This window comes from Bufo gargarizans, chromosome 1 (genome assembly GCF_014858855.1).
Source record: "Bufo gargarizans isolate SCDJY-AF-19 chromosome 1, ASM1485885v1, whole genome shotgun sequence".
Taxonomy (NCBI): domain Eukaryota; kingdom Metazoa; phylum Chordata; class Amphibia; order Anura; family Bufonidae; genus Bufo; species Bufo gargarizans.
The window spans coordinates 189,211,446-189,234,932 of record NC_058080.1 but is presented as its reverse complement, the minus strand read 5'-3'; the positions used below and the strand labels follow the sequence as shown (position 1 = coordinate 189,234,932).

General features: G+C 50.0%; 1 protein-coding gene across 1 annotated transcript in view; it reads left to right on the top strand.

Annotated features, from left to right (window-relative positions):
• The first annotated feature begins 690 nt into the window (after window positions 1-690).
• SMARCA5 (SWI/SNF related, matrix associated, actin dependent regulator of chromatin, subfamily a, member 5) overlaps window positions 691-23,487 on the top strand; it is a 39,185-nt gene continuing 16,388 nt past the window's right edge. The window contains exons 1-10 of the mRNA XM_044300532.1: window positions 691-1,223; window positions 5,672-5,752; window positions 6,684-6,850; window positions 15,687-15,787; window positions 17,323-17,423; window positions 18,049-18,228; window positions 18,596-18,751; window positions 19,756-19,887; window positions 19,983-20,051; window positions 20,134-20,243. Coding sequence (XP_044156467.1) covers window positions 1,071-1,223; window positions 5,672-5,752; window positions 6,684-6,850; window positions 15,687-15,787; window positions 17,323-17,423; window positions 18,049-18,228; window positions 18,596-18,751; window positions 19,756-19,887; window positions 19,983-20,051; window positions 20,134-20,243 — 1,250 coding nt within the window. The 5' untranslated portion in view covers window positions 691-1,070. The remainder of the gene's footprint in view (window positions 1,224-5,671; window positions 5,753-6,683; window positions 6,851-15,686; window positions 15,788-17,322; window positions 17,424-18,048; window positions 18,229-18,595; window positions 18,752-19,755; window positions 19,888-19,982; window positions 20,052-20,133; window positions 20,244-23,487) is intronic.

Here is a 23,487-nt window from a genome sequence, read left to right as displayed (position 1 = left end):
CAGCTGCTGTGAAACTACAATTCCCAGCATGCAAACTTACTCGGCTGCTTTTGCAACTCCCACAGAAGTAAAAGGAGGATTCTGGGAGTTGTAGTTTCAGAACAGCTGGAGTGCCGGAGGTTGCTGATCCCTGGTATAGCGGCTGTAATTGGTAGAACAGCTCAGCCCCATTCATTTTCTGTGATGATGAACATAAAAGAGAAGGCCGCTACCTTCTCAAACAGCTGATCGGTGGGCGCCCTGGATGTCAGACCCCACTGATCAAATATTGACGGCCTATCCTGAGGCGAAGTCATCAGTATCTCAGAAACCGCCAGGCTGTATTGTGGGGATAGTAAGAAAACCCATGTTGTCTAATGAACTGCTGCCTTCACACGTTAACCCTGTAGTCTAACCAAGGGGCGTTTAAATGAAACGCGAAATCCCTCCCTAGGTCCCATGGATTAACGCTTCCATTACATATCACGGTCAGGGAAGGCCAGGGCGCACTGTGAGAACAACGACAAAACAAGGCGCCAAACTTCAAACAATGGAAGGAGATGACAAAACCAGGCAGCACCTGGAGAGCGCGGCATCTGCGTAATCTCGCGAGAATGAGCGCCCGCCGCGCAGCTCCCTGGTCTCCTCCTCTCATTCATCCACCACTTCAGAGTAGGAGCTAGGGAGTCTTGTAAAGGGAACTATCAGTCCCAGCATGCCGTGCAAGTGAAAGACGCAGTCTAGGAGACCGGTGTTTCGAACAGCATCATGGGTATTGTAGTCTCACGCGTTACACAGCCTCCATGTTATAAGCCATACGAGTCCGTGAACCGGGTCACGCGCGCGCATCCACTCGGGAACTAAACAAGGGTTCTCTGCGTACTAGTTAAAGGAGATATCGCGCGATTTCATGCAAGGCCCCGCCCACTTTTAAACGACTTGATTGAAGGAAAAAAAAAAAAGCCGGCAGCAGCTGCAGGGTGAGCGCGCGCTTTCAGCTCCGGAGTGACTCCCGCCAGCCTCGTGCAGCATCGCGCCGCCCCCTCCTGAGCCGGCTCCTGTCTATTGTCGGTTGTGCCGTGTGAGCAGACATGTCCGAGGAAAGTACCGAGCAGCGGAAAGAACCGGCCAGCGAGGTGAAGGAAGAAGAAGAGAAGATGACGGTGGAAGAGGCGACGGATGCTGACGGGAACAAACCGCAGCCGGGGAAAGATGAAGCCGCGGCGAAGGAGGAAGCGGTGGAGGTGAGCGGTGATCCCTTCCCCATCACTCCCCGCCGCATCCAGCGCCATCGCTTATGTAATAGCCGCGCCTCAGGTGGCTGACATGGAAGGACGGAGAACAATGGGCTCAGGCCTGTGTCTTTGTTATGGCCCTGAGGTGACAGCCTTCGTGTGCTGCTTTCTTATTGACAACTAAGGGTACTTTCACACTTGCGTTGGCCGGTTCCGGCATAGAGTTCCGTCGTCGGGGCTCTATGCCGGAAGAATCCTGATCAGTTTTATCCTAATGCATTCTGAATGGAGTGAAATCCGTTCAGGATGTCTTCAGTTCTGGAACGGAACGTTTTTTGGCCGGAGAAAATACTGCAGCATGCTGCACTTTTTGCGCCGGCCAAAAATCCTGAAGACTTGCCGCAAGGCCGGATCCGGAATTAATGCCCATTGAAAGGCAATAATCCGGATCCGGCCTTAAGCTAAACGTCATTTTGGCCCATTGCCGGATACGACGTTTAGCTTTTTTAGAGTGGTTACCATGGCTGCCGGGACGCTAAAGTCCTGGCAGCCATGGTAAAGTGTAGTGGGGAGCGGGGGAGCAGTATACTTACCGTCCGTGCGGCTCCCGGGGCGCTCCAGAGTGACGTCAGGGCGCCCCACACGCATGGATGACATGATCGCATGGGGCGATCTGACATCCTTCTGGAGTGCCCCGGGAGCCGCGCAGACTGTAAGTATACCGCTACCCGCTCCTACTATGGCAACCAGGACTTTAATAGCGTCCTGGCTGCCATAGTAACACTGAAAGCATTTTGAAGACGGATCCGTCTTCAAATGCTTTCAGTACACTTGCGTTTTTCCGGATCCGGCATGTAATTCCGGCAAGGCCTAAGGCCTCTTTCGCACTTGCGTGATCCGGAAAAAACGCAAGTGTACTGAAAGCATTTGAAGACGGATCCGTCTACAAAATGTGTTCAGTGTTAGGCTACTTTCACACTAGCGTTCAGGGCTCCGCTTGTGAGTTCTGTTTAAAGGCTCTCACAAGCGGCCCCGAATGCATCCGTCCAGCCCTAATGCATTCTGAGTGGATGCGGATCTGCTCAGAATGCATAAGTCTTGCAGTGTTTGGGCTCAGCTCGGAGGCAAACAGACCCGTCCGGCCTTACAATGTCAATGGGGACGGATCGTTTGAATTTGACACAATATGGCTCAATTTTCAAACGGATCCGTCCCCCATTGACTTTCAATGTAAAGTCTGGACGGATCCGTCTGAAGCTACTTTCACACTTAAGTATACTGCTCCCCAGCTCCCCACTACACTTTACCATGGCTGCCAGGACTTTAGCGTAACCATTCAGAAAAAGCTAAACGTCGTATCCGGCAATGCGCCGAAACGACGTTTAGCTTAAGGCCGAATCCGGATCAATGCCTTTTAATGGGCATTAATTCCGGATCCGGCCTTGCGGCAAGTGTTCAGGATTTTTGGCCGTAGCAAAAAGCGCACCATGCTGCAGTATTTTCACCGGCCAAAAAACGTTCCGGTCCTGAACTGAAGACATCCTGATGCATCCTGAATGGATTTCTCTCCATTCAGAATGCATTGGGATAATCCTGATCAGGATTCTTCCGGCATAGAGCCCCGACGAAGGAACTCTATGCCGGAACAAAAGAACGCAAGTGTGAAAGAGCCCTAAGGGTACTTTCCCACTAGTGTTTTTCTTTTACGACACTGAGTTCCGTCACAGGGGCTCAATACCGGAAAAGAACTGATCAGGCATATCCCCATGCATTCTGAATGGAGCATAATCCGTTCAGGATGTCTTCAGTTCAGTCGTTTTGACTGATCAGGCAAAAGATAAAACTGTAGCATGCTCCGGTTTTATCTCTGGCGAAAAATACTGAAGGCATGCCTGAATGCCGGCATATTTTCCCATAGGAATGTATTAGTGCCGAATCCGGCATGCGCAGACCGGTAAAGATTTGAAAAAATGTACGAGACGGATCCATCTCTCCGCCTGTCATGCGGACGGATCAGTCTCTCCGCCTGTCTTTGCCTAGCAATGTATTAGTGCTGGATCCGTCCTTCCGGTCTGCACATGGGCAGACTGAGAAAAAAAGTGAAGAAAATAAATGCCGGATGACACCGGAAAGACGGATACGGCATTTCAATGCGTTTGTAAGACTGATCAGGATCAGTTGGCACATGTTTTGCCTGATTCGGCAGGCAGTTCCGGCAACAGACTGCTTGCCAGATCACTCTGCCACAAGTGTGAAAGTAGCCTAAGGGTACTTTCACACTAGCATTGTTAGAATCCGGCAATAGAGCTGCTTGCCTGATCCAGCAAGCCGTATACAAACGGATAGCTTATTTTTTTTTTCTGGATCCGTATCATCCAGAATAATGGATCTGGTATTTCAATTTTTTTTTTAAAGATCAAAAGCGAAAGTAGCTCCTCCTATATCCCGGCGCATGCGCAGACAGGAAAACTGTATCTGGCAATTTCCGGACCACTTGGTACCGGATACGGCATTAATACATCTCTATGAAAACTAATGCGGGCAAGTGCGGCGGTGTCACGAGCCTTACATCATGACCTCATTTGTCATGATGTAAGGCTACTTTCACACTAGTTGCGTTCCTATACTGGAGAGCAAACCGCAACATGTTGCAGTTTGCTTTCTGTCCTGGGATGCGGAGCATGACTGATCCGTCATGACTCACAATGTATGTCAATGGGGACGGATCCGTTTTCTGTGACACAATAGAAAACGGATCCGTCCCCCATTGACTTTCAGTGCTGTTTATAACGATCCGTCTTGGCTATGTTAAAGATAATACAACCGGATCTGTTCATGACTGATGCAGATGGTTGTATTATCCGTAACGGAAGAGTTTATGCTGCACTGCCGGATCCAGTAAAAACGCAAGTGGCAGCTGGTCCCTGCTGTGGCCAGTGATTGGCTGCAGGTGGCATCAAACAGGATACAGAGTGCAGGCTGGGAAGAGAAGTGGGGAGCCAACCCAGGTCAGGCCAAGGGGCGGTGGTTAATTTACCAACAACCCCCCCCCCCCCAATTCTTGCTCATCCCCTTTAAGTACTTAGAGTGGGAGAACGGAGGGGCCGTAGTATACGTAAAAACAAAGTCAATGTGGACTCTGTACAGCACTGCTCCTGTGTTACTGCAGGTAACAGTCCAGATTCAGGGTGACCAACTCCCTTTTAAGCTCCTAAGCAACATGGAGCCACATCCATGGGGAGTCTGTCCTGGCCACGTGTGGCTTCATTATTTTCATATGCAAAAGACAGTTGGAAGCAATGACATCAGCAGTGCACAGCTTCAGTGTGTTCCGTGTGTCAGGTCTATGTGGTGGAGTTATGGCCTGTGGTAGCGGAATCCATAACGGAATTCTTAGATATCCTGAACCTTGTACCGCAAACTTCAAACACAAGTTCGCTCCTCGCTACTGTAGATCACTCCGCTGGGAGAAGCTTGACCCCCGGGCAGGCTTAGCAGTCTGTGACTATGGGGTTCTTATTAGTTGTCTAGTCTGTATTTGGTGGATGATGTGGGTCAGCTCTGGAGCATCATGGGTTTATTATACTGGGCTTAGCCTGAAGAGGGTGTTTGCCATACTTCATGAGATTATACCTTGGACTAGGGCTACGCATCGACATTACAGGGCTTCTCTGGGCTTCAGATATTGCTGACCTGGCATCAGTATCACATTGGTGGTGGTCTGACACCCGGCCCCCCCGCTATTTCTGCTTCCACTCCATACACCTAGCTCTGGAGCTGCGGAGGTGTCGGACCCCATCCATCTGACATTCATTACAGAAATCCTGCATGTTTCACAACCACGCGTGGGTATCTATGACTACATTCTCTAGTATTAGGGGTTGTGTTTCGATTTTGAGATCCGGTGACCGTGCATCGCTATGTAGACCTTTCAGCGGTGATGGGTGACTGCATGAAGCATACGTGACTGACACGCTCTGCTGTAGAAAGGCCCCAAACTGTGGTGGGATCATATTCGCAATGTTGTGTGCCCGGGCACTCGGACCATCTCCCTGCTGACAGTGTCAGAGCGCTTGTTGTTTCCCGTTGAGAACTCATTCTGGGCTTCGCCTTTCTTCCCCAATCTCAATAGCTTATTGGGAGATGAAACAAATGGCATGAGTGGGGGCTTCAGAACAAGAGAAATGCAGGGGATCCTGGGTGGAGATGGCCACAGCCATGTAAACGTAACAGGTCACGTCACTAGCAGAAGCTCGTCCATATGTATGTAGCCAGCACTCATGTGCTGTGAATGAGGTGGTGACTGCCATTGCTTGGCATAGAACTTGTGCCGTGCGTTTCCTTACACCTCTTTATACCTGCTTGGGTTAACCCTTTGTTTAGTTACGTATCAGTCTGATTTGCCTATTTGGAGTTTGCCTTAGTCTCATACGTTGTCAATCTTTCTGCTGGAACAGGACCCTGGACAAGATGAGAGCGACTCCCCTAATAAATCAAAAGAGAGCAATGAAATGGATCCTGGTTATGAAGAGAAAAGGGTAACACTTTTTATTACGTTGTATGAAAGCTACTTTTAGGTGTTTTGCAGACTGTTGGGGGCTGTACCTGTTACAAAGCTGCTGTATTACATGGTGTCTTGACTCTCCATGGCCGAAAGGAGGCTGGGCATATTGAAAATCAACTGGCACTGTTAAACATGGAAGGACACCTTTTTAAAGAGGACCTGTCACTAAAAAACTGCAATGCAGTCTGACATCACCATGTTGTAGAGCAGGAGCTGAGCGGATTGATATAAGGTTTTGTGGGGAAAGTTAAAGTAAAACCTGTAATTTATACATTTCTCTTCCTGTGAACAGCTATTGGTACAGGAGGGTGGAGTTCACGGTTTGTATACAGAGATCGCGCCTCCTCCCTGTATTGATAGCAGTACACAAGAAGTGGAAAAAAAGTTGATATTTCAAAGAAAAGTATCAAAGTTTTGAGCAGTGGGGGTCTTGAGTGCTGAGACCCAGGAACGATGAGAGAGAAGCCCTCGTCTAGCATACGCTCTCATTGCTGCAGGTGATGGGCTCTATAGGAGTCTATGGACCTGTCTCAAATCTGTGCCTAGCAGTGAGAGGCCGATATACATGCGCTTCTCCCCTCGTACAGATCATTGGGGATCTCGGCACTAGTCAGACCCCACCCATCAAAACTCAGTGACCCTTTAAAGATTGATGACCTATCCAGCAGGATCTTATTGCTGTACAAATCGCCCAGCTTCTCCTCCTGCTGTGATGACCTGCCTCGCCAGTGGTTTGGGTCATCGCCAGCTGTGTTGGGCAGTCAGCAGGAAGTGAAGGGGACAATACGCTGGTTTATATTTCTTGTTTACTTACAAGACATTTTGTATTTTACCCGTTGAACTTGCAAGTCTTTCCAGTTGTGAACAATACTTCTTGGGTCCTGATTTTGTCTTGTCTTAAACAGAAAGAAGACCGCACCAATAGATTTGATTACCTTCTGAAGCAAACCGAGTTGTTTGCTCACTTCATTCAACCAGCAGCACAGAAGACACCCACATCTCCATTAAAAATGAAGCCTGGTCGTCCTAGGTTGAAGATAGATGAGAAGCAGAATCTGATATCTGCAGGAGAGTACGTGTTTATACTGCATATGTGTCACTTTTGTGCCTTGTGGTCGCCAAAGGACAGTTCTGTCAACTATCTTTTCCTATATTACAAGCGCCAGAAATCTATCCTGAAAAAGACTATGCTTTGTGAACATCTATAGCAGGGATGGCCAACCTGAGGCTCTCCAGCTGTTGCAAAACTACAACTCTCAGCATTCCCACACAGCCTACAACAGGGCATGGTGGGAGCTGTAGTTTTAAAACAGCTGGGGAGCCACAGGTTGGCCATCCCTGATCTATAGTCTTTGTGGTCTTCTTACCTCTGGGAACCCTGTAATGTTAGAGTCTGAAGAAATTCATTGGTGAACCAGGCACAATGTCTTGGGGCTAGCTCAGCTGAATGTGTTACTGTACCTTTCAGTTTGCAACCTATTGCTTCATTCTGGAGACAAAGTACCTTTAATCCATGTGCAGATGTTAAGCGCACCGATGGTGGCCGTAGTCACACTGCAGTCTTGCTCCACCTGTTTCCTCTGCCAGCCCATCGCTTCAAGGCCAGGCTAGATGACTGAAGATGAAGGTGCTGGTAGAGCAGGGGCACAAAGGTGCGAAGGTTTGGGCCAGGGCCGGCTCCAGGTTCATCAGTGTGTTCACATCACGTTTTTCCTATCTGTTTGATGTATACAAATGTGCAACACTCCACGTTTTTGTATCCTGCAGAATCCAGTAAAATTGCATACATTAACTTATTTTTTTTTTCCAATGGAACTGTATGGTGAACGGACGCCACTGTACGGCATCATTCTGAGGCATCTGTTCACGCATAAAATTTTGGTATGCGTTAAATGGATGGCAAAAATAGGATGTGAACCCAGCCGTAGTGTCAGAATTAGCACCAGTACACAGTGGAGCAGCGTGGCGGAGATGGGAGGCCGCCATGTACTGACAGAGCGCTACCTGTTCCTGGTGGTCGGGGATGAGGACTGTTTCCCAAGGATCATTTATCTTTTGGGAAATACAGGGCACAGTGTAATACACTAGAATCTATATAATATAAAGATATTAACCCTACCCCCGAATAATAAAATAACGGGGGCCTTTATTATATAGAAATACGTCTATATTAGGCGTATTTTTCTGACACAGATGTGGCGCAAAGGTCCTTAGCACCGCAATCTGTATCTTTTCCCGCTCATGCCAGGTCTAAAAAAAGCAACGTGGTCAGGGAAGGGGATACAGTTATGACCATACGGTTATTGGATACCACCACCATACAGTGATAACACTGCCATACATTTATAAAACCACCATAAGGGGGCACTGTACAGGGTGTGGTAAGAGGGCACAATGCAGGGTATAAAGGGGTACGGTGAGGGGCACAGTACAGTGTGGGCGGCACAGTCAGATGACCCTGTGACATTAGAAGGTCCTTATGGTGAATATGGTTCAGACGCCACCATAATAAGAGGCAGAGGAGTAAGACAGGTACCCGGTGCCCTGGATGGACAGGAGGGGTGGACACAGGAAGTAGGTGGAAGGGGCTCTGAGGGGGGATTCATACAAGAAGTAGTGGCAGGTGGTCTGTGCAGCGATAGGAGGGTGAAACAGGAGCTCTGGATACATAAGGATGAGAGAGGACAGGATATTCGGGGGGGGGGGAACAGGTGTCATGGAGGCAAACTGCTTAATAAAACAGTAAAACAACTAAAAAGAATGAAGCAGCAGATCGAAGAGTCCCCCTCCTGTCCCACAGGGAAGAGACAGTCACAGTGCAGACTTACTGACAACCTGTGTTCACACTTCTGCTCCAGCTCTGCCTCTCCACATGTCCTGTGTAGAAGGGGCATGTCCGAGTCTCTGCAGCAGCCGGCCTCATGTGACTGAGGGCCCACCAAAGGGGTACTGCATGGATGTCAAACTCATGGCCCTCCAGATGTCATTCCCTGATAGCTGTAGTATGCCCAGGCATGATGGGAGTTGTAGTTTTGCAACAGCTGGAGGGCCAAGAGTTTGACATCCCTGGGGTACTGCGTAAGTGAAGTGACAGCAATGATAGCTTCCATCTGTATTGATGGAAGTGCTCATAGCAGCTCAGTGGGCCCCCTCAGGAGCATTGGGCGCCGGCACTTGCCCGGGTTTGCCGAGTTATGACTCCAACCCTGGTTTGGACCCACCCCGGTGTACTAACTTTTCAAAAACTTTTAGACATATCAAAAAATTGCCTGCAATCCAGAAGTTCCTGGATCCTGACCCAGCACTGTTAACTTAACCTGGAAGGGGGGTAAATTTCTCGTACTTTTTTCCATTGGGGGACACAGACCATGGGTATAGCTTAGAGGTATTAGTAGGAGGGACACTATGCAAATGAAAGAGCTCCTCCTCCTCGGCTATACCCCCCGACTCCACCAGGAGGAACTCAGTCTTTGCTTAGTGTCTGGTGAAGGAGGTTGACGCTCTCTGATTCTACTCCTTTTTGTTATTTTTATTCTAGATGGGGACACAGGTCGGCATGGCGCCTTCCTGGTCCCCCGTGGAGTGCCCGCCGCCGTCTTTGGGACGTTGCCTGGCTGCCTCCATTTCCCCCCAAGAAGATAAGTGGATCCGGGCTCGACCTGTTAGCTCCGGCATCCCACCAGCTGCTGGGACGCCTGCTGCCTACCCTCCTCCAGAGCACTGTTCTCCTGGATTGGAGTCAGAAGTCTGAAGAGGCGCATCCCTGCTGGTCTGGACATCGAGGGAGCATGCTGAGCAGATAAGTATTGCCCAGTCCCTCCCCCTCCCTCTGTGTCTGTTTGTCTGTGGCTACCTGGGTGAGCTTGAAGATGGATCCTGATGGGGCACTTTCTTCATTTTGGCACTGGAGTACTGGCATCTCTTCCCCCTTAAACTGTGGGCTTCAGCGCTTCTCTCGTCAGGCCTTGGCTGCTGCGCTCTCTCAGCGCCCGCCGGCAGGCCGCTCCTCCACGTGGTGTTTGTTCGCGCGTGCGTTTATTTTCGCGCGCGTGCGCTTATTCGCGCGTGCGCTTATTTTCGCGCATATTTTCGCGCGTGCTTATTTTCGCGCGCTTATTTTCGCGCATATTTTTCGCGCGCTTATTTTGCGCGCTTTTTTCGCGCCGTTCGGGGGGCGGAGCCTCGGCATGCCGCTCTGACTCTCCTTACACCGGAGACTCTGTTTGCTCACGGCCGTGCAGCTCCTCATCACTCTACTCCGTTTTTGTGCCAGGCAAGCCGGTAGCTCAGTGGTAATGCTGCTGCTGCCCCATGTCCAGGCTTTCTGAGTTCAAAGCCCCTTTCAGCCTTCAAAAATTGTTTACATTATTCTAGATGGGGACACAGGTCGGCATGGCGCCTTCCTGGTCCCCCGTGGAATGCCCGCCGCCGTCCTTGGACGCTGCCTGGCTGCCTCCATTGCCCCCCAAAGAAGACAAGTGGATCCGGGCTCGACCTGCAGCTCCGGTATCCCACCAGCTACTGGGTCTCCTGCTGCCACCCTCCACCAGAACACTGCACTCCTGGACAAGGAGTCAGAAGCCTGAAGAGGTGCATCCCTGCTGGTCCTGGAGTCGAGGGAGAAGATCTGCAGGAGCAGATAAGTATTACCTGCATCCCTGCCTTACCCCCCTCCTCCACCCCTCCTCCACGTCCATGGGAGCCTGCGGTCCCCGCTTGGGCATCTGCCATGTCCAGCGCGGCCGCTAAATTGGTCTTAGTCGCCAAGGCAACCATGTCCTTTAATCCTGTGGCGCTAACAACTCCATCTCTCAGTGGTCCCCACAGTGGGTGACTGACTACGAAGAGGCAGCGTGAGCGGCAGCATCCCACCTCGGATATCTCCGTCTCTCCACCCCCCTCACCTCGCCGGTGGCGCTTGCGGACTGCTCTTCCCCCTCCCTAGGGAGAGTAATCCGAAGGGGAATTATCCGGCTCGGACGAGCCAGGTCCTTTTTGGACTATAGGGCATTTTCAAATCCTGTGACGCCAACCACCTCTCTAAGTGGTTTTCCACAGAAGACGCCCGACTACTAACAGGGAGTGTGAGCAGCAGCATCCCTCCTCGGATGGCTCCGGCTCCCCCCCTCGTCTAGAGGCGCGTTTGGGCGACTCTCCCCTCCTTAGGGAGCGCAAGTCTGAAGGAGAATTTCCGGCTCTGATTAGGTCATGGAGCGGGACCCCTCGCCTAAGCTCTCCACCAGGGTGGCTGACTTAGTGGCGGCTGTCCGAGACGCCTTTATTCTCCAAGGGGATTCTCCTCCTTCCACTGGTCAGGAGTTCCCCCTTTTTCCGTCCAGGCAGTCGGAGACTACCATGTTCCCGGTCCATGAGGGATTTTTCCGCGGTCATGTCCAGGGCCTGGGGTAGTCTTAATAAGGTTCTCGACCACCCAGCGCATGAATATACTTTCCTTTCCCTGCTGACGGCGAGGAGAGGTGTCTCCTCCCCCTAAGGTGGATCCTCCGGTGGCCGGATTAGCCAATTATATGGCCCTTCCTGTCTTAGTCAGTTCCTCTTTCCAGGATGCTGTAGACAGACGCATAGACTCTCTTCCAGGTCCTTTTTTCGCTGGCAGCGCGTCCCTGTGACCTACCTTTCACTCAGCAGGAGTAGCCAGTGCTCTCTCGGTGTGGTTACAGCACCACCACCAGGAACTGGCGGTACGAGATGCGGCTACTAACACACTGGAGTTGGTTCTCCAGATGTCTCAGGCTTCTAAGATTCTTTGCGAAGCTTCTAGGGACATTGTTTCCCTCTTTGCCCGCAGGTTGGCCATCTCTGTCACTCAGCGCGAAGAGATCTGATTGAAGGTGTGGGACGCTGACGCCTCCACCAAGCGTTCCCTTGCTAATCTCCCCTTTGGGGTTTCCAGACCTTATGGGGATCAGCTGGACGAGTTCATCTCTGCATGCCTTTTGCCGTTTCTCATCTGGTAGGCCGTCGCCTGCTTCCTCCGCCGGGGGTCTCAGGTCGCCCGCAAAGAGGCCTTCCTTTGCACCAGCCTTCCCGGCACTAGAGGGCCCAGTCAGCCCGCCCTGCTGCTCCTAGGTCTATCACATGTCCCGATTGCGGAATCCCACCATCGATTCCTGCGCTTCGCCATTATGAGTCGACACTGTCAGTTTGTCGCCCTTCCTTCGGGTTGGCGACCACCCCGCGGGTCCTTACCACGGTCCTGGACCGCTCATGGCGCTTCTTCGTACCAAGGGCATTCCTTTGCTGCCCTATCGGGACGATATCCGGATAGAGGCCCCCCTCTCTACCGCAGACCAAGGACAGCGTCCGGATCACTGTTCAGACTCTGGAACGGTTCGGCTGGCTGGTAACTTTCCCAAACTCCTGCCTCTTCCCGTCCCAGAGGCTCTCCTTCCGGAGGATGATTTTGGACACCTCGGCTGCCAAAGTATTCTACCAGCCTTCAGGTCCTCCCAGATCCAGGGGGCAGTGTCGCATCTGCTGCGCTCCCCGTGCCTCTCCATTCGGGAATACTTGCAGGTCCTGGGTCTTATGGTAGCCTCTTTCGAGGCCTTCCATATGCCCAGTTTCACACTCGCCTGGCGCAACAGGAGATCCTTTACCTTTCAGCGGGTTCGGGCAGCTCTCCCTAGGTGGCTGTTCCCGATGAACCTGAGGTCGGGGAGTTCCTTTCTCGCATTCTCCTGGACGATCCCCACCACCGATGCCAGCATCCTGGGTTGGGGGGGGGCGTTTTCCAGTCTCGCACGGTTCAGGGGATTTGGTCGGCGGCAGAGTCTCGCCTTCCAATCAACTTTCTGGAACTGAGGCCGATTTTTTCCGCTCTCTCTCTCCTATTGGACCTCTCTCCTTGCGGGCCTCCCAGTGCGGGTTCAAACGGGCAATGCCGTGGCCTATATCGACCATCAGGGCGGGACCCACAGCCGGATGGTGATGCAGGAGGTGAAGAGAATTCTGCCGTGGGTGGAGACGCACGTTCCGGTGTTGTCAGCAGTTGGCATTCCAGGAGTGGACAACTGGACAGCAGACTTTCTAAGCCACTACACGGTGGATCCAAGCGAGTGGTCTCTGCATCCAGAAGGGTTCGAAGAAGTCTGCCACAGATGGGACCGTCCGGATGTGGACTTAATGGCGTCCGGGTTCAACAACAAGATCCCAGTGGTCCTGGCTCGCGCCCGAGATCCGGAGGCGTACGGATGGATGCGCAGGTGTCTCCGTGGCAGGACTTCAGCCTCCTCTGTTTTCCTCTCCTACCAAAGGGTCTACGCCAGTTCGAGGCGGAAGGGAATCCGACCGTTCTCATCACCCCAGAGTGGCCTCGCCGCGCGTGGTTTTTCGGACGTGGCTCGGTTGCTGACGGACGCCCCATGGCCTCTTCCCGACAGACAGGACCTACTGTCTCAGGGCCCGTTCTTCCACCGGAATTTGCAGTCTCTTTGTTTACCGGCGTGACTGTTGAAACCGCCATCCTGATGAAGATGGGGTTCTCGGATTCAGTGGTTAGGACCATGATCAGTCCGGAGAAGTCTTCTTCCTCCCGGATTTACTATCGTACCTGGATGGCCTTCCTGTCCTTTTGTGAGGGTTCGGGGTTCCCTCCCCTTCGGTTTTCCATCTTGATGGTACTGTCTTTTCTTCAGTCTGGGCTTGTGCAGGGACTGTCGCTTAGTTCCCTGTAAGGTCAGGTTTCGGCGCGGGCCGTCAGAGGTCCCTTGCTCTTAAGGGTCCGGTGGTGACCTTTCTTCGGGGGTGGCGCATTCGGTTCCCCGTATGTTCCCCCTTTGTCTCCTTGGGATCTCAATTTGGTTCTGCGCGCTCTGCAGTCGGCCCCCTTCGAGCCTTTGAGGAGGGTCTCTCTGACTGTTCTCATCTGGACTTCCTTGTGACCATAGCTTCTGATACAGCTACATAGCGTAGTGATTAAAGTTCTGGGCTATTATGCAGTGGCTGTGAGTTCACATCCCATCACGAGCTTTTAAGTCAGACTGGTGTCGAAGCTGGCCGCTCTTTCCTGTCAGGAGCCTTTCTGGTTTTCCACCAGGATTAAGTTGTGCTCCGTCCAGTCCCCTTCTTTTTGCCCAGGGTGGTCTCTCCCTTCCACCTTGATGAGGATCTTGTCCTGCCTTCCTTTTGTCCTTCTCCGGCTAACCCCAAGGAACGCACTCTGCATTCCCTGGATGTTGTACGGGTCCTGAAGGTGTATCTCGCGGCTACTGCTTCCGTCCGCCGTTCTTGGCGCTCTGGATCTGCTTGGCTATTTCCGCGGCTTGTCGCGCTTGTGGTGGAGTTCCCCCGGCTAGGATTGCCGCTCGCTCCACTAGGGCGGTGGGGGCTTCCTGGGCAAGACGCAATCGTGCCTCTGCGCCTCAGCTGTGTACGGCGGCCACCTGGTCGTCCTTGCATACCTTTGCAAATTTTTGTCAGTTGCATTCACTGGCTTCGGCTGATGCGGCTTTGGCCGCAGGGTTTTGCAGGCTGTGGTTCCTGTTTGACCGTTGGGCGTTCCTCCTGGCGGTGCTGATATTTTTTCCCACCCCATGGACTGCTTTTGGACGTCCCATGGTCTGTGTCCCCCAATGGAAAAAAGTACGAGAAAAGGAGATTTTTGTGAAACTCACCTGTAAAATCTTTTTCTCGTCTTTTCCATTGGGGGACACAGCTCCCACCCATTATTCCTGTTGCAGGAGGGGTCTTTAGTTCAGTTTTTCTGTTTCTGGTTGGACCTTATGGCTTGGTCCGATGGTTTCCATGATTTTTTTCTTGCTCCTTCTCCTACTGCTTGTGCAACGCCTGAGTTCCTCCTGGTGGAGTCGGGGGGGTATAGCCGAGGAGGAGGAGCTCTTTCATTTGCATAGTGTCCCTCCTACTAATACCTCTAAGCTATACCCATGGTCTGTGTCCCCCAATGGAAAAGACGAGAAAAAGATTTTACAGGTGAGTTTCACAAAAATCTCCTTTTTTCACCCAGGGTCCCCCCACACCGGCTCTTTTGGTTAGCTGGGCCCGCAACCTCCTATGCTTCTTCCTGGCCTTCCTTTACTTCAGTCCCCGGCTCCTGCCTGGGACTGGGCCGACAAAAGTGCGTCTTATGGGGCGAAAAATGCGGTGATCACAAATGCTGTTTTGTATGTAGTTAACTGTATTCCTGTTATCGGTTCTGTACCCTTGTTTGGAGCCAAGGATACAACATTCACACGGATATATAAACAAGATCTTAAAGGTGCATTCCAGTCACATAAAGTTCTATCCACAGGCTTCTGATTACAAGAAGGGGTCCCATGTACCCCATAGAGGGAAGAGGGGGGGGGGGGGGGCGACAGGTGAAGTGCCACTCCATTTTTAAATCAATAAAATTACATACATTTATTAAATACATGATTACTTCAGCGAAAATCTAAATATCACAAATTTCACAACTAATGTATCTATAATTTAGTACCGACCCTAACCTTCCCTACCTATCAGTGGCCAGGGGAAAACTGGCCCATCATCACTGCAAAATTAAAGAGAAGGGGGGGGGGGGGGGGGGGAATAACAACATTTTATATCCAACCTTTCCCCCCAAGAAAGTCTCATCTATTTGGGACCAGACGATTGGGTTCCACGTACCGCATAGAGGCCCCCGATATAAACAGAGGGTCAGGCAGGCCTACTGCTGTACCATTCACCTCTGGGATTCCTGGAGACAGCACAGTACATCCCTCTATCTTCAGAACTCCCATAGAAATGAATGCTCCTGTGGATAGAGGGTAACTTCACGTAACTGGAATACCATTTAATTACCAAATCTGTGACTAAACTGGTTGTCGCAACATAGATTACCTACCATATAATTCTAATTGCTTAATAGTGAAAAATAATTGTGGCTTTCAATGTATTTATAATTTCAGTAACCGCCATCGGAGAACAGAGCAGGAAGAGGATGAAGAACTTTTAACTGAAAGCTCCAAGACTACTAATATTTGCACCAGATTTGAACAGTCTCCATCATGTAAGTACTGTGGGGATTCGCTCTGGTAGACAGGACAAGCGGGTTGCAAAGACATGTTTCTAACTCAAACTGCAGTGTTTATTTACACTAGTTGCAGGTTCACAGTATGACAGTCCATTTTCAGTATAGTTGTTAGTTCACACCCAAAACAGTTTATACAGAAAAACATTCACCTTTGATCCTGGGTGTTTAATCCACACCCGGCTGAATTCTCAGCCCCAAAGTCCACCTGAAGGCTTAAGGCGGCCTGCTCGCCCGACACTCTTCAGCTTTCAGCCCACACACAGGCCTCAGATCTCAGCAGAGTTTCAAACGGCTCCAGTGTCAGAGAGGAATTATCCCACCCACCTGACACTGCTGGCTGTTTTTATAGGCCTGTCAAAACCCGGCCTGGACCGTGGGGAGTAGTCACCCACCCAGCACTTTGACTATTCCCAGTAAGAGCTGTCCCGGTTCACCTATTTACAGCCATACTAGATAGCAAGGTGTCACACAGCAACTGCTGCTGACGCCTGAAAACTGGCTCTTACTCCACCGAAGCCAGGAACCTCTGACGCATACCTATCGTCCATGATTCCTTGTACCTTCTTACAGTAAACTGATGTAAAGAGCTGTTAGATGTGAGGTTTTTAGTGCAGGTTTGTTGGACAGTGTATCTGTAGTGACTAGTCTCAAATACATCCAAAATTGATTTTATGGCTTGTCATTGAGACAACATTATGCAAGTAATGAAGTTATAAGAAAACCCAGGTCCAGCCTATAATCCTAGACTGCTGAATCAGCCGGAGGTAAAAAAGATGCAGGTGCTAATTTCCCTTTATTATGGAAGAAAATGGGTTTGACATTTAAACTTAAATTATTTTTTTTTAGATTGCATGCAAGTCTCTGTATTTCTTTGGACAGAAGATGTAGATCCATAGTTTAAAAATCAACCAATGGCGCTAAAAAGGGTCAGTGTAGTCCTGGCCTTGTACTTACCTAAGTGTACTTAATCCAGAGCATGATGGGACGTGGTACTGACATTGTTGTTGCTGCAAGTTCTATAGCAGGCATGCTCAACCTCCGGCCCTCCAGCTGTTGTAAAACTACAACTCCCACAATGCCCTGCTGTAGGCTGTTCGGGCATGCTGGGAGTTGTAGTTTTGCTGGAGGGCAGCAGGTTGAGCATGCCTGTTCTATAGCTTACTTTGCTATGCAAGATGTGTTTAAACAGTTAAATGGATATCTGCAACTTTTGTTATCAAAACTAGTGGTAAGGTGGAGTAGTTCTATATTGCCAGCAGGTTAATTATTTCATGAAGAGTATTAGATGCTTGAAACAAACTTCTAGCAGATGTGGCAGGAAAACGTACCTACAGTAAGTGAATTTAATCATACTGGGGAGAAACATATAAATCGTAAGAGGAAAAATTTATAAGGGCAGACTAGGTGGACCATGCAGAGTCTTTCAGCTGTAATGCTTCTATGATAAGACCAGCCTTTAGTATTATACGTTATGTACAGTATCACAACGTTTTTGTTTTTTTTCCCTCCAGATGTTAAAGGTGGTACGTTAAGAGATTACCAGGTCAGAGGCTTGAACTGGCTTGTATCATTGTACGAGAATGGCATTAATGGCATACTGGCTGATGAAATGGTATGTCACATTTTGCTTTTTAACCACAAACTATGGTTGTTTAATGGGTGTTATTTTTCCCCATCACATCAGATATATCGATCATGACTATTTTGTGGGCACTGTTCAGTGTCCCCACGAGATCATGGAGTTGCAACCATTAGTAAGGGAGCTGTCTCTGATCCCTGTAGTTGAACCCTCCTTAAATGCCACAGTAAGTAGCTACTGCGGCATTTGAGGTTGACAGTACTGCTGATGTACATGAATACATGGCTTTCTTCTCTACTTTGTTCTGCCTCAGCTCTACTGTATCTGCATCTTAAAGGGGTTATCCAACCCCTCTAATGTCTGGGCCCCTCATATAGGTTATACTTACCTGGCACCCGCATTGCTTCTGATCCCTGCACAGCTTTTGCAGTCATGATCTGTTATTGGCTTGTCAGCCTTCCCCTGTCGCTGGATGTTTTGATCCACGGGGCGATGCATCGGCAGCCGTGCGGGTATCAGAAGCTACTCAGTTGCCAGGGAGCGGGGCAAGTATAACCTACTGTGAAAATTGTGAGCTCACACTACTGATTGTACTAATGACGTTGCCTAATTTTGTGCTTTGTAAATGATAAATATATTTTGTTTTTTGTGTTCTTAGGGTCTCGGCAAGACTCTGCAGACAATTAGTCTTCTTGGGTATATGAAACACTACAGGAGCATTCCTGGACCACATATGGTGTTGGTTCCTAAGTCTACCTTGCACAATTGGATGGCTGAATTCAAAAGATGGGTGCCCTCAATCCGTGCAATCTGCCTTATTGGTGACAAGGATCAAAGAGTAAGTCTAATTTTTGTCTCAATGAATGCTGAAAAGCTATATAGGGAGTGAAGTTTTTAAGGGGGTTATCCCATGGTTAATGTACAAAGTGATACATGATCTAGTACATGACATCCTCCAACAAAGATAGAACAAACCCAGAGATCTTCCCATTCATTGCCCTAATTGTTCTGTTTTTATTTCAAACTGACAGCTTGGGGGGGGGGGGGGGGGTCCTGTCTGCTCCAGCTGGTGTCAGTTGAGGGATGTAACTGAGCATGTCCTTCTGTCTCAGTGAGGAGGACACAGAAATTAGAGTAAACTTGCATGATGTGTTTATCTTACCTGCTGTATAAAACATTATGTATATATATTTTTTTCCTCTAAGGCGACCTTTATTCGCGATGTTCTTTTGCCCGGGGAATGGGATGTTTGTGTGACATCATATGAAATGCTTATTAAGGAGAAGTCTGTGTTCAAGAAGTTTAACTGGCGATACTTGGTTATTGATGAAGCACACAGAATCAAGAATGAAAAATCTAAGGTTTGTCAAAAAGTTTGCAGAATGTGTATTACATAAGGGTAGCATAAACTGGTGACAGATATACTGAGCTGCTCCAGTACTGACACCTTGCAGAGCTCGACTTGAGCTGTTAAGTACACCCAGTTGTATCACTTAAGGCTGAGTTCACAGTTATAGGAGCGAGAGAACGAAAAGGACGGATTCGGCACATTACGGAGCCTACGAGTCCCCATTGACTATAATGGTTTCCACTCGGAGCATGATTTTTGAAGCGGAGAGAAAAGTCCTGCTTGCACAATTCCCATTTTTGTCTACGCTTCAAAATCTTCCACTGAGCAGAAACCTAATGGACCGCATGATAGTCTATGGGCCTGTAGGCTCCGTTCAGCTCGGTTATGTGCCAAATCGGTCATTTCCGTTTTTCTGCTCTTTTAACTGAGCAGGAGAACGGAAAGGCAGAACGCTGATGTGAACTCAGCCTAAGGGTACGTTCACACTTGTGGCAGAGGTTTCCGGCAGGCAATCCGGAATGCAAACGGATGGCATTTGTCATCCGCATGCACATCCGTCTGACAAATGCTTTGAAATACCGGATCCGTGTTATCTGGAAAAACCGATCAGGTATATATATATTTTTTTCACAGATTTAAAGGTCTGTGTGGACCGGAAGAACGGATCCATAAGTGCATCAATTTTAATGCCAGATCCGGCACTAATACATTCCAATTGAAAAAACGTAAGAGGGACTGAACTGATGCATACTGAACAGAATGCTCTCCATTCAGAATGCATTAGGATAAAACTGATCAGGTCTTTTCCGGTATTGAGCCCCTAAAATGTAACTCAATACCGGAAAAGAAAAACGCTAGTGTGAAACGACCCTAAGTCACCCCTTGTTCTGCTCAGGATCTGTCATGGGTTTTTGCCACTCTCAGCTGGGTAAAAGTGGTGACCGATTCTTCCCTCTAAAGAACTGTGGCACATTTAATTTATCTCGTATTTATGATTTCTTTGTCTTATTTCAGCTGTCGGAAATCGTGAGAGAATTTAAGACTACAAATCGTCTCCTCCTAACAGGGACCCCTCTTCAGAATAACTTGCATGAACTTTGGGCACTTCTGAATTTTTTGCTGCCAGATGTGTTTAACTCTTCAGAGGTAAGTGGTGTAATACAAGTGACAGGGTTCCTGTAAGGATTAACATGTTCTATGCTGGAGTGGAGTCTTATTTTGTGTTAACTTTTTGGTTATAGGATTTTGACTCCTGGTTTGATACCAACAACTGTCTTGGGGATCAAAAACTGGTTGAGCGTCTTCATTTGGTAAGTATTGATCAGTACACTTGATTATGAAATGATGAAGCTATTGTGGGGCATTCTTTTATATGGAACTACCTATTTGTAGGTGTTGAGGCCGTTCCTCCTGCGACGTATAAAAGCCGATGTGGAAAAGAGTCTCCCCCCAAAGAAGGAAGTCAAAATCTATGTTGGTCTAAGTAAGATGCAGAGAGAATGGTAAGTGATTTTGGTCAATATAGGGCAAAAACACACCTTTGGCACAATTTTACATGTCCCACAGATATGTTGCAGTGTTCAGTGTTGTCCAGCACATAGTTCCATTTGACTTGCGTATCTGTGGAAATATGGGCTGACTAATGGAGCGCGATGGAATTACGGGGGTTATCCAGTAATTAATATAGATTTACCTATCCTCAATATCAAATCAGCATGCATCACCATACATAGTCACATGGCCTAGTTGCAGCTAGGCCTTATTTAAGCCAATGGAGCTGAGCTACAATACCAAGAACAGCCGCTATACGATGTATGATGATATGCTTGGTAAGTTGCCAGTAGCCCGCCGCTCTCAATAGAGCTCTGGTCAGAGCCTGCGGCTCCCTGAAACTACTGATCGGCTTGGGTGCTGTGACAGAATTGTGATAATGATGCGCTATCCTTAGGATAGTATCTTTCCTGGATAACCCCTTTTCACACTTGCACGGTGTGCCCGCTTCTATTAATAAAGAGCTGGATGTTATCGGTAAGTGTCGTCGCTGTATTTCTGTGGATACTTGAGTCCAAATTACTTATTAAATAAGTTGGAAAATATGATTCACACAGTATTTAATTTTCTTACTCATGTCATGTCCCCCTCCCCCACACACCCTGCTCCACCCATTCTGTGGAATTTGTCAGCAGGCCATTAAACGTGCCGCTAGCATTCCCAACTTTAAAGGGGTTATTTGACTTGTATAAAACATTGCACCCCAGCCAGCAATGATTACAATCCACTGCTTCAGTTCTCCTTACTCAGTCATGTGCTGTGAGGCCAGTATTTCTCGCCCAGTTTCCTTGGGGGACACAGAAGACCTTGGGTATAGCTCATCTCCATAGGAGGCGTGACACTAAGTGAAAACTGTTAAGCCCCTCCTCCACAGCTATACCCTCAGCCTGGAGAGAGAGGCTGCCAGTTTTTGCTTAGTGTCCAAGGAGGCAAGACACTCCCTGCTACTGCAGGGCTGTTTTCTCCTTTGTTATTTTTAAAAATTTTTGATTTTTACTTTTTCTTTTCTTTTGTTCCAGAATACGGGATAACAGAGACGCACTAGACCTCTGTTTCTCCCGGGGTTGAGCTGCGCCAGTGCCGGCATCCGCACTGCTGCCTCCCCCACAGAAGGCAAGGTGGACCAGGGCAGCCCAGCTCCCCTGCATCCCGCCAGCGTAAGGGTCGCCCGCACGCCAAGTCCCTCTTCCAGCGTCCTGCCACTACGGTGCCAGTAGCTGAAGGGGCGACCCTGCTGGAACGGACCGAGGGTGAAGACGGCTGTGGTGAGAGAGTGGCTTCTCCAGCCCTACGACCCCCCCCCCCCCCCCCCCCCCCCCACCCCGGTCTCCTGCTTGACTGACCCCAGGAGAACATTATAAACTACACCTCCTGTATTATCTGCAGGAAAACCTGGGGTCTCACATAGTAGTCACCAAAGCCTTGTGAGCACAGTGTTAACGGTGGTCAGCTTGGGCGTGGGAAGTGCAGCTCCCATGCTGGTCTGGCCATTCTAGTTTGTTTTATTAGCTCCCTAATAGGTGCATCCACTGAGGGGTTATGCTGGCGTCCCTATCATGCCGCCCAGGGAGCTGCCTCTCTCCTTGCAGGGTCCCCCATCCCCTTCCCCTATCCCCTTACCGGTGTGCAGGCATCCCCTCCTTTGAGACGGCTCAGGGCCCTCTCCCGACTGCTGCGGCGTAGGGCCCTTGTTTCCGGCCCGCGGGGTGGGCACCCGCGGCCGGCATGACTGCGGTTTTTCCAGCAGACCCCGGCCGACCGCAGGTGCTCTCTGAGCGTCTGTCTTCCGGTCGGTTGGGCGCCGCAGAAAGATTCTATCCCGGGCTCCTTCCTGGGCCCCCTGACTCTCCGGCCCGCGGGGTGGGCTCCCGCGGCCGGTATTATGCATGCGCCGCTCCCTCCAGATCCCGGCCGGTACCTCCGGGCACCGCAAAATCTAGGCCCCGGCTTCGCGGCCTACTAGGCCGCAATATTCCGGCCTTGATTGGAGGGGGCGGGCATTCACAGGCGCGAGTTCTTCCCGCCGGAGGTCCCCCCGCCCCCAGGGGATCGCTGCACCGCCCTCAGGTCCGATGCGTATTAACCTTTTGGATGCCGACGGCTCCCATCTGGAGGAGACCCTAGGATGGCTAGCCTCTCAGTGAGGCTGTGCGCTTATATGGTGGCTCCTTTCTGCGTCAAAGAGGCTGTGTTTTACAATAATTAATAAAAAAAAAAAAAAAAAAAAAATGAAGTATGTATGTGTGTATGTATATATATATATATATATATATATATATATATATATATATATATATATATATATATGAAATATCTGTATTTTATGTTGGCTGCGCAGGATACTGCAGCCTGACCTTAGAGCGCTGGCCGTATGCCTGCCCCTATTCCATAGGCGGCATGTTGCGCTCCGTGGCACTGGCCAGGTATACATGTTCCCCTTCTAGGCGGACCCTTGCCTTCTCCTGGGGTACGGCGCTGGCCAGGTGCAGGCCGCCTTTTCTATAGGCAGAATTTGTCGCCCTCTCCAGTCGCGATGCTGGCCATGTGCATGACCCCCCATTATAGGCGGCATACTGCACTCTCTGGCTGCGGGCTGGCCTTGTGCATGACCCCCTTCTGTAGGCGGAATGCTGCCCTTTTACCGCATACGATGCTGACCATGTGCACGACCCCCTTCCATAGGCGGAACGCTGCACTCTCGCTGGATTTGCTACGGCCATATGCATGACCTCCTTCCACAGGCGGAACGCTGCACTCTCGCTGGGTTCGCTACGGCCATATGCATGACCTCCTTCCATAGGCGGAATGCTGCACTCTCGCTGGGTTCGCTACGGCCTTATGCATGACCTCCTTCCATAGGTGGAATGTTGCATTCTATCTGGCTTCGCTGCTGGTCTTACGCATGACCTCCGTCCAGAGGAGGACTGCTGCGCTCTCTCTCTGGATTCGCTGCCGGCCATATGCATGACCTCCGTCCATAGGCAGAACGCTGCACTCTCGCTGGATTCGCTGCCGGCCATATACATGAGCCGGCCATGTGCATGACCTCCTTCCATAGGCGGAATGCTGCACTTTCTGGATTCGCGGCCGGCCATACGCATGACCTCCGTCCATAGGCGGAATGCTGCACTCTCTCTGGATTTGCTGCCGGCCATGTGCATGAACTCCTTCCATAGGTGGATTGCTGCACTATCA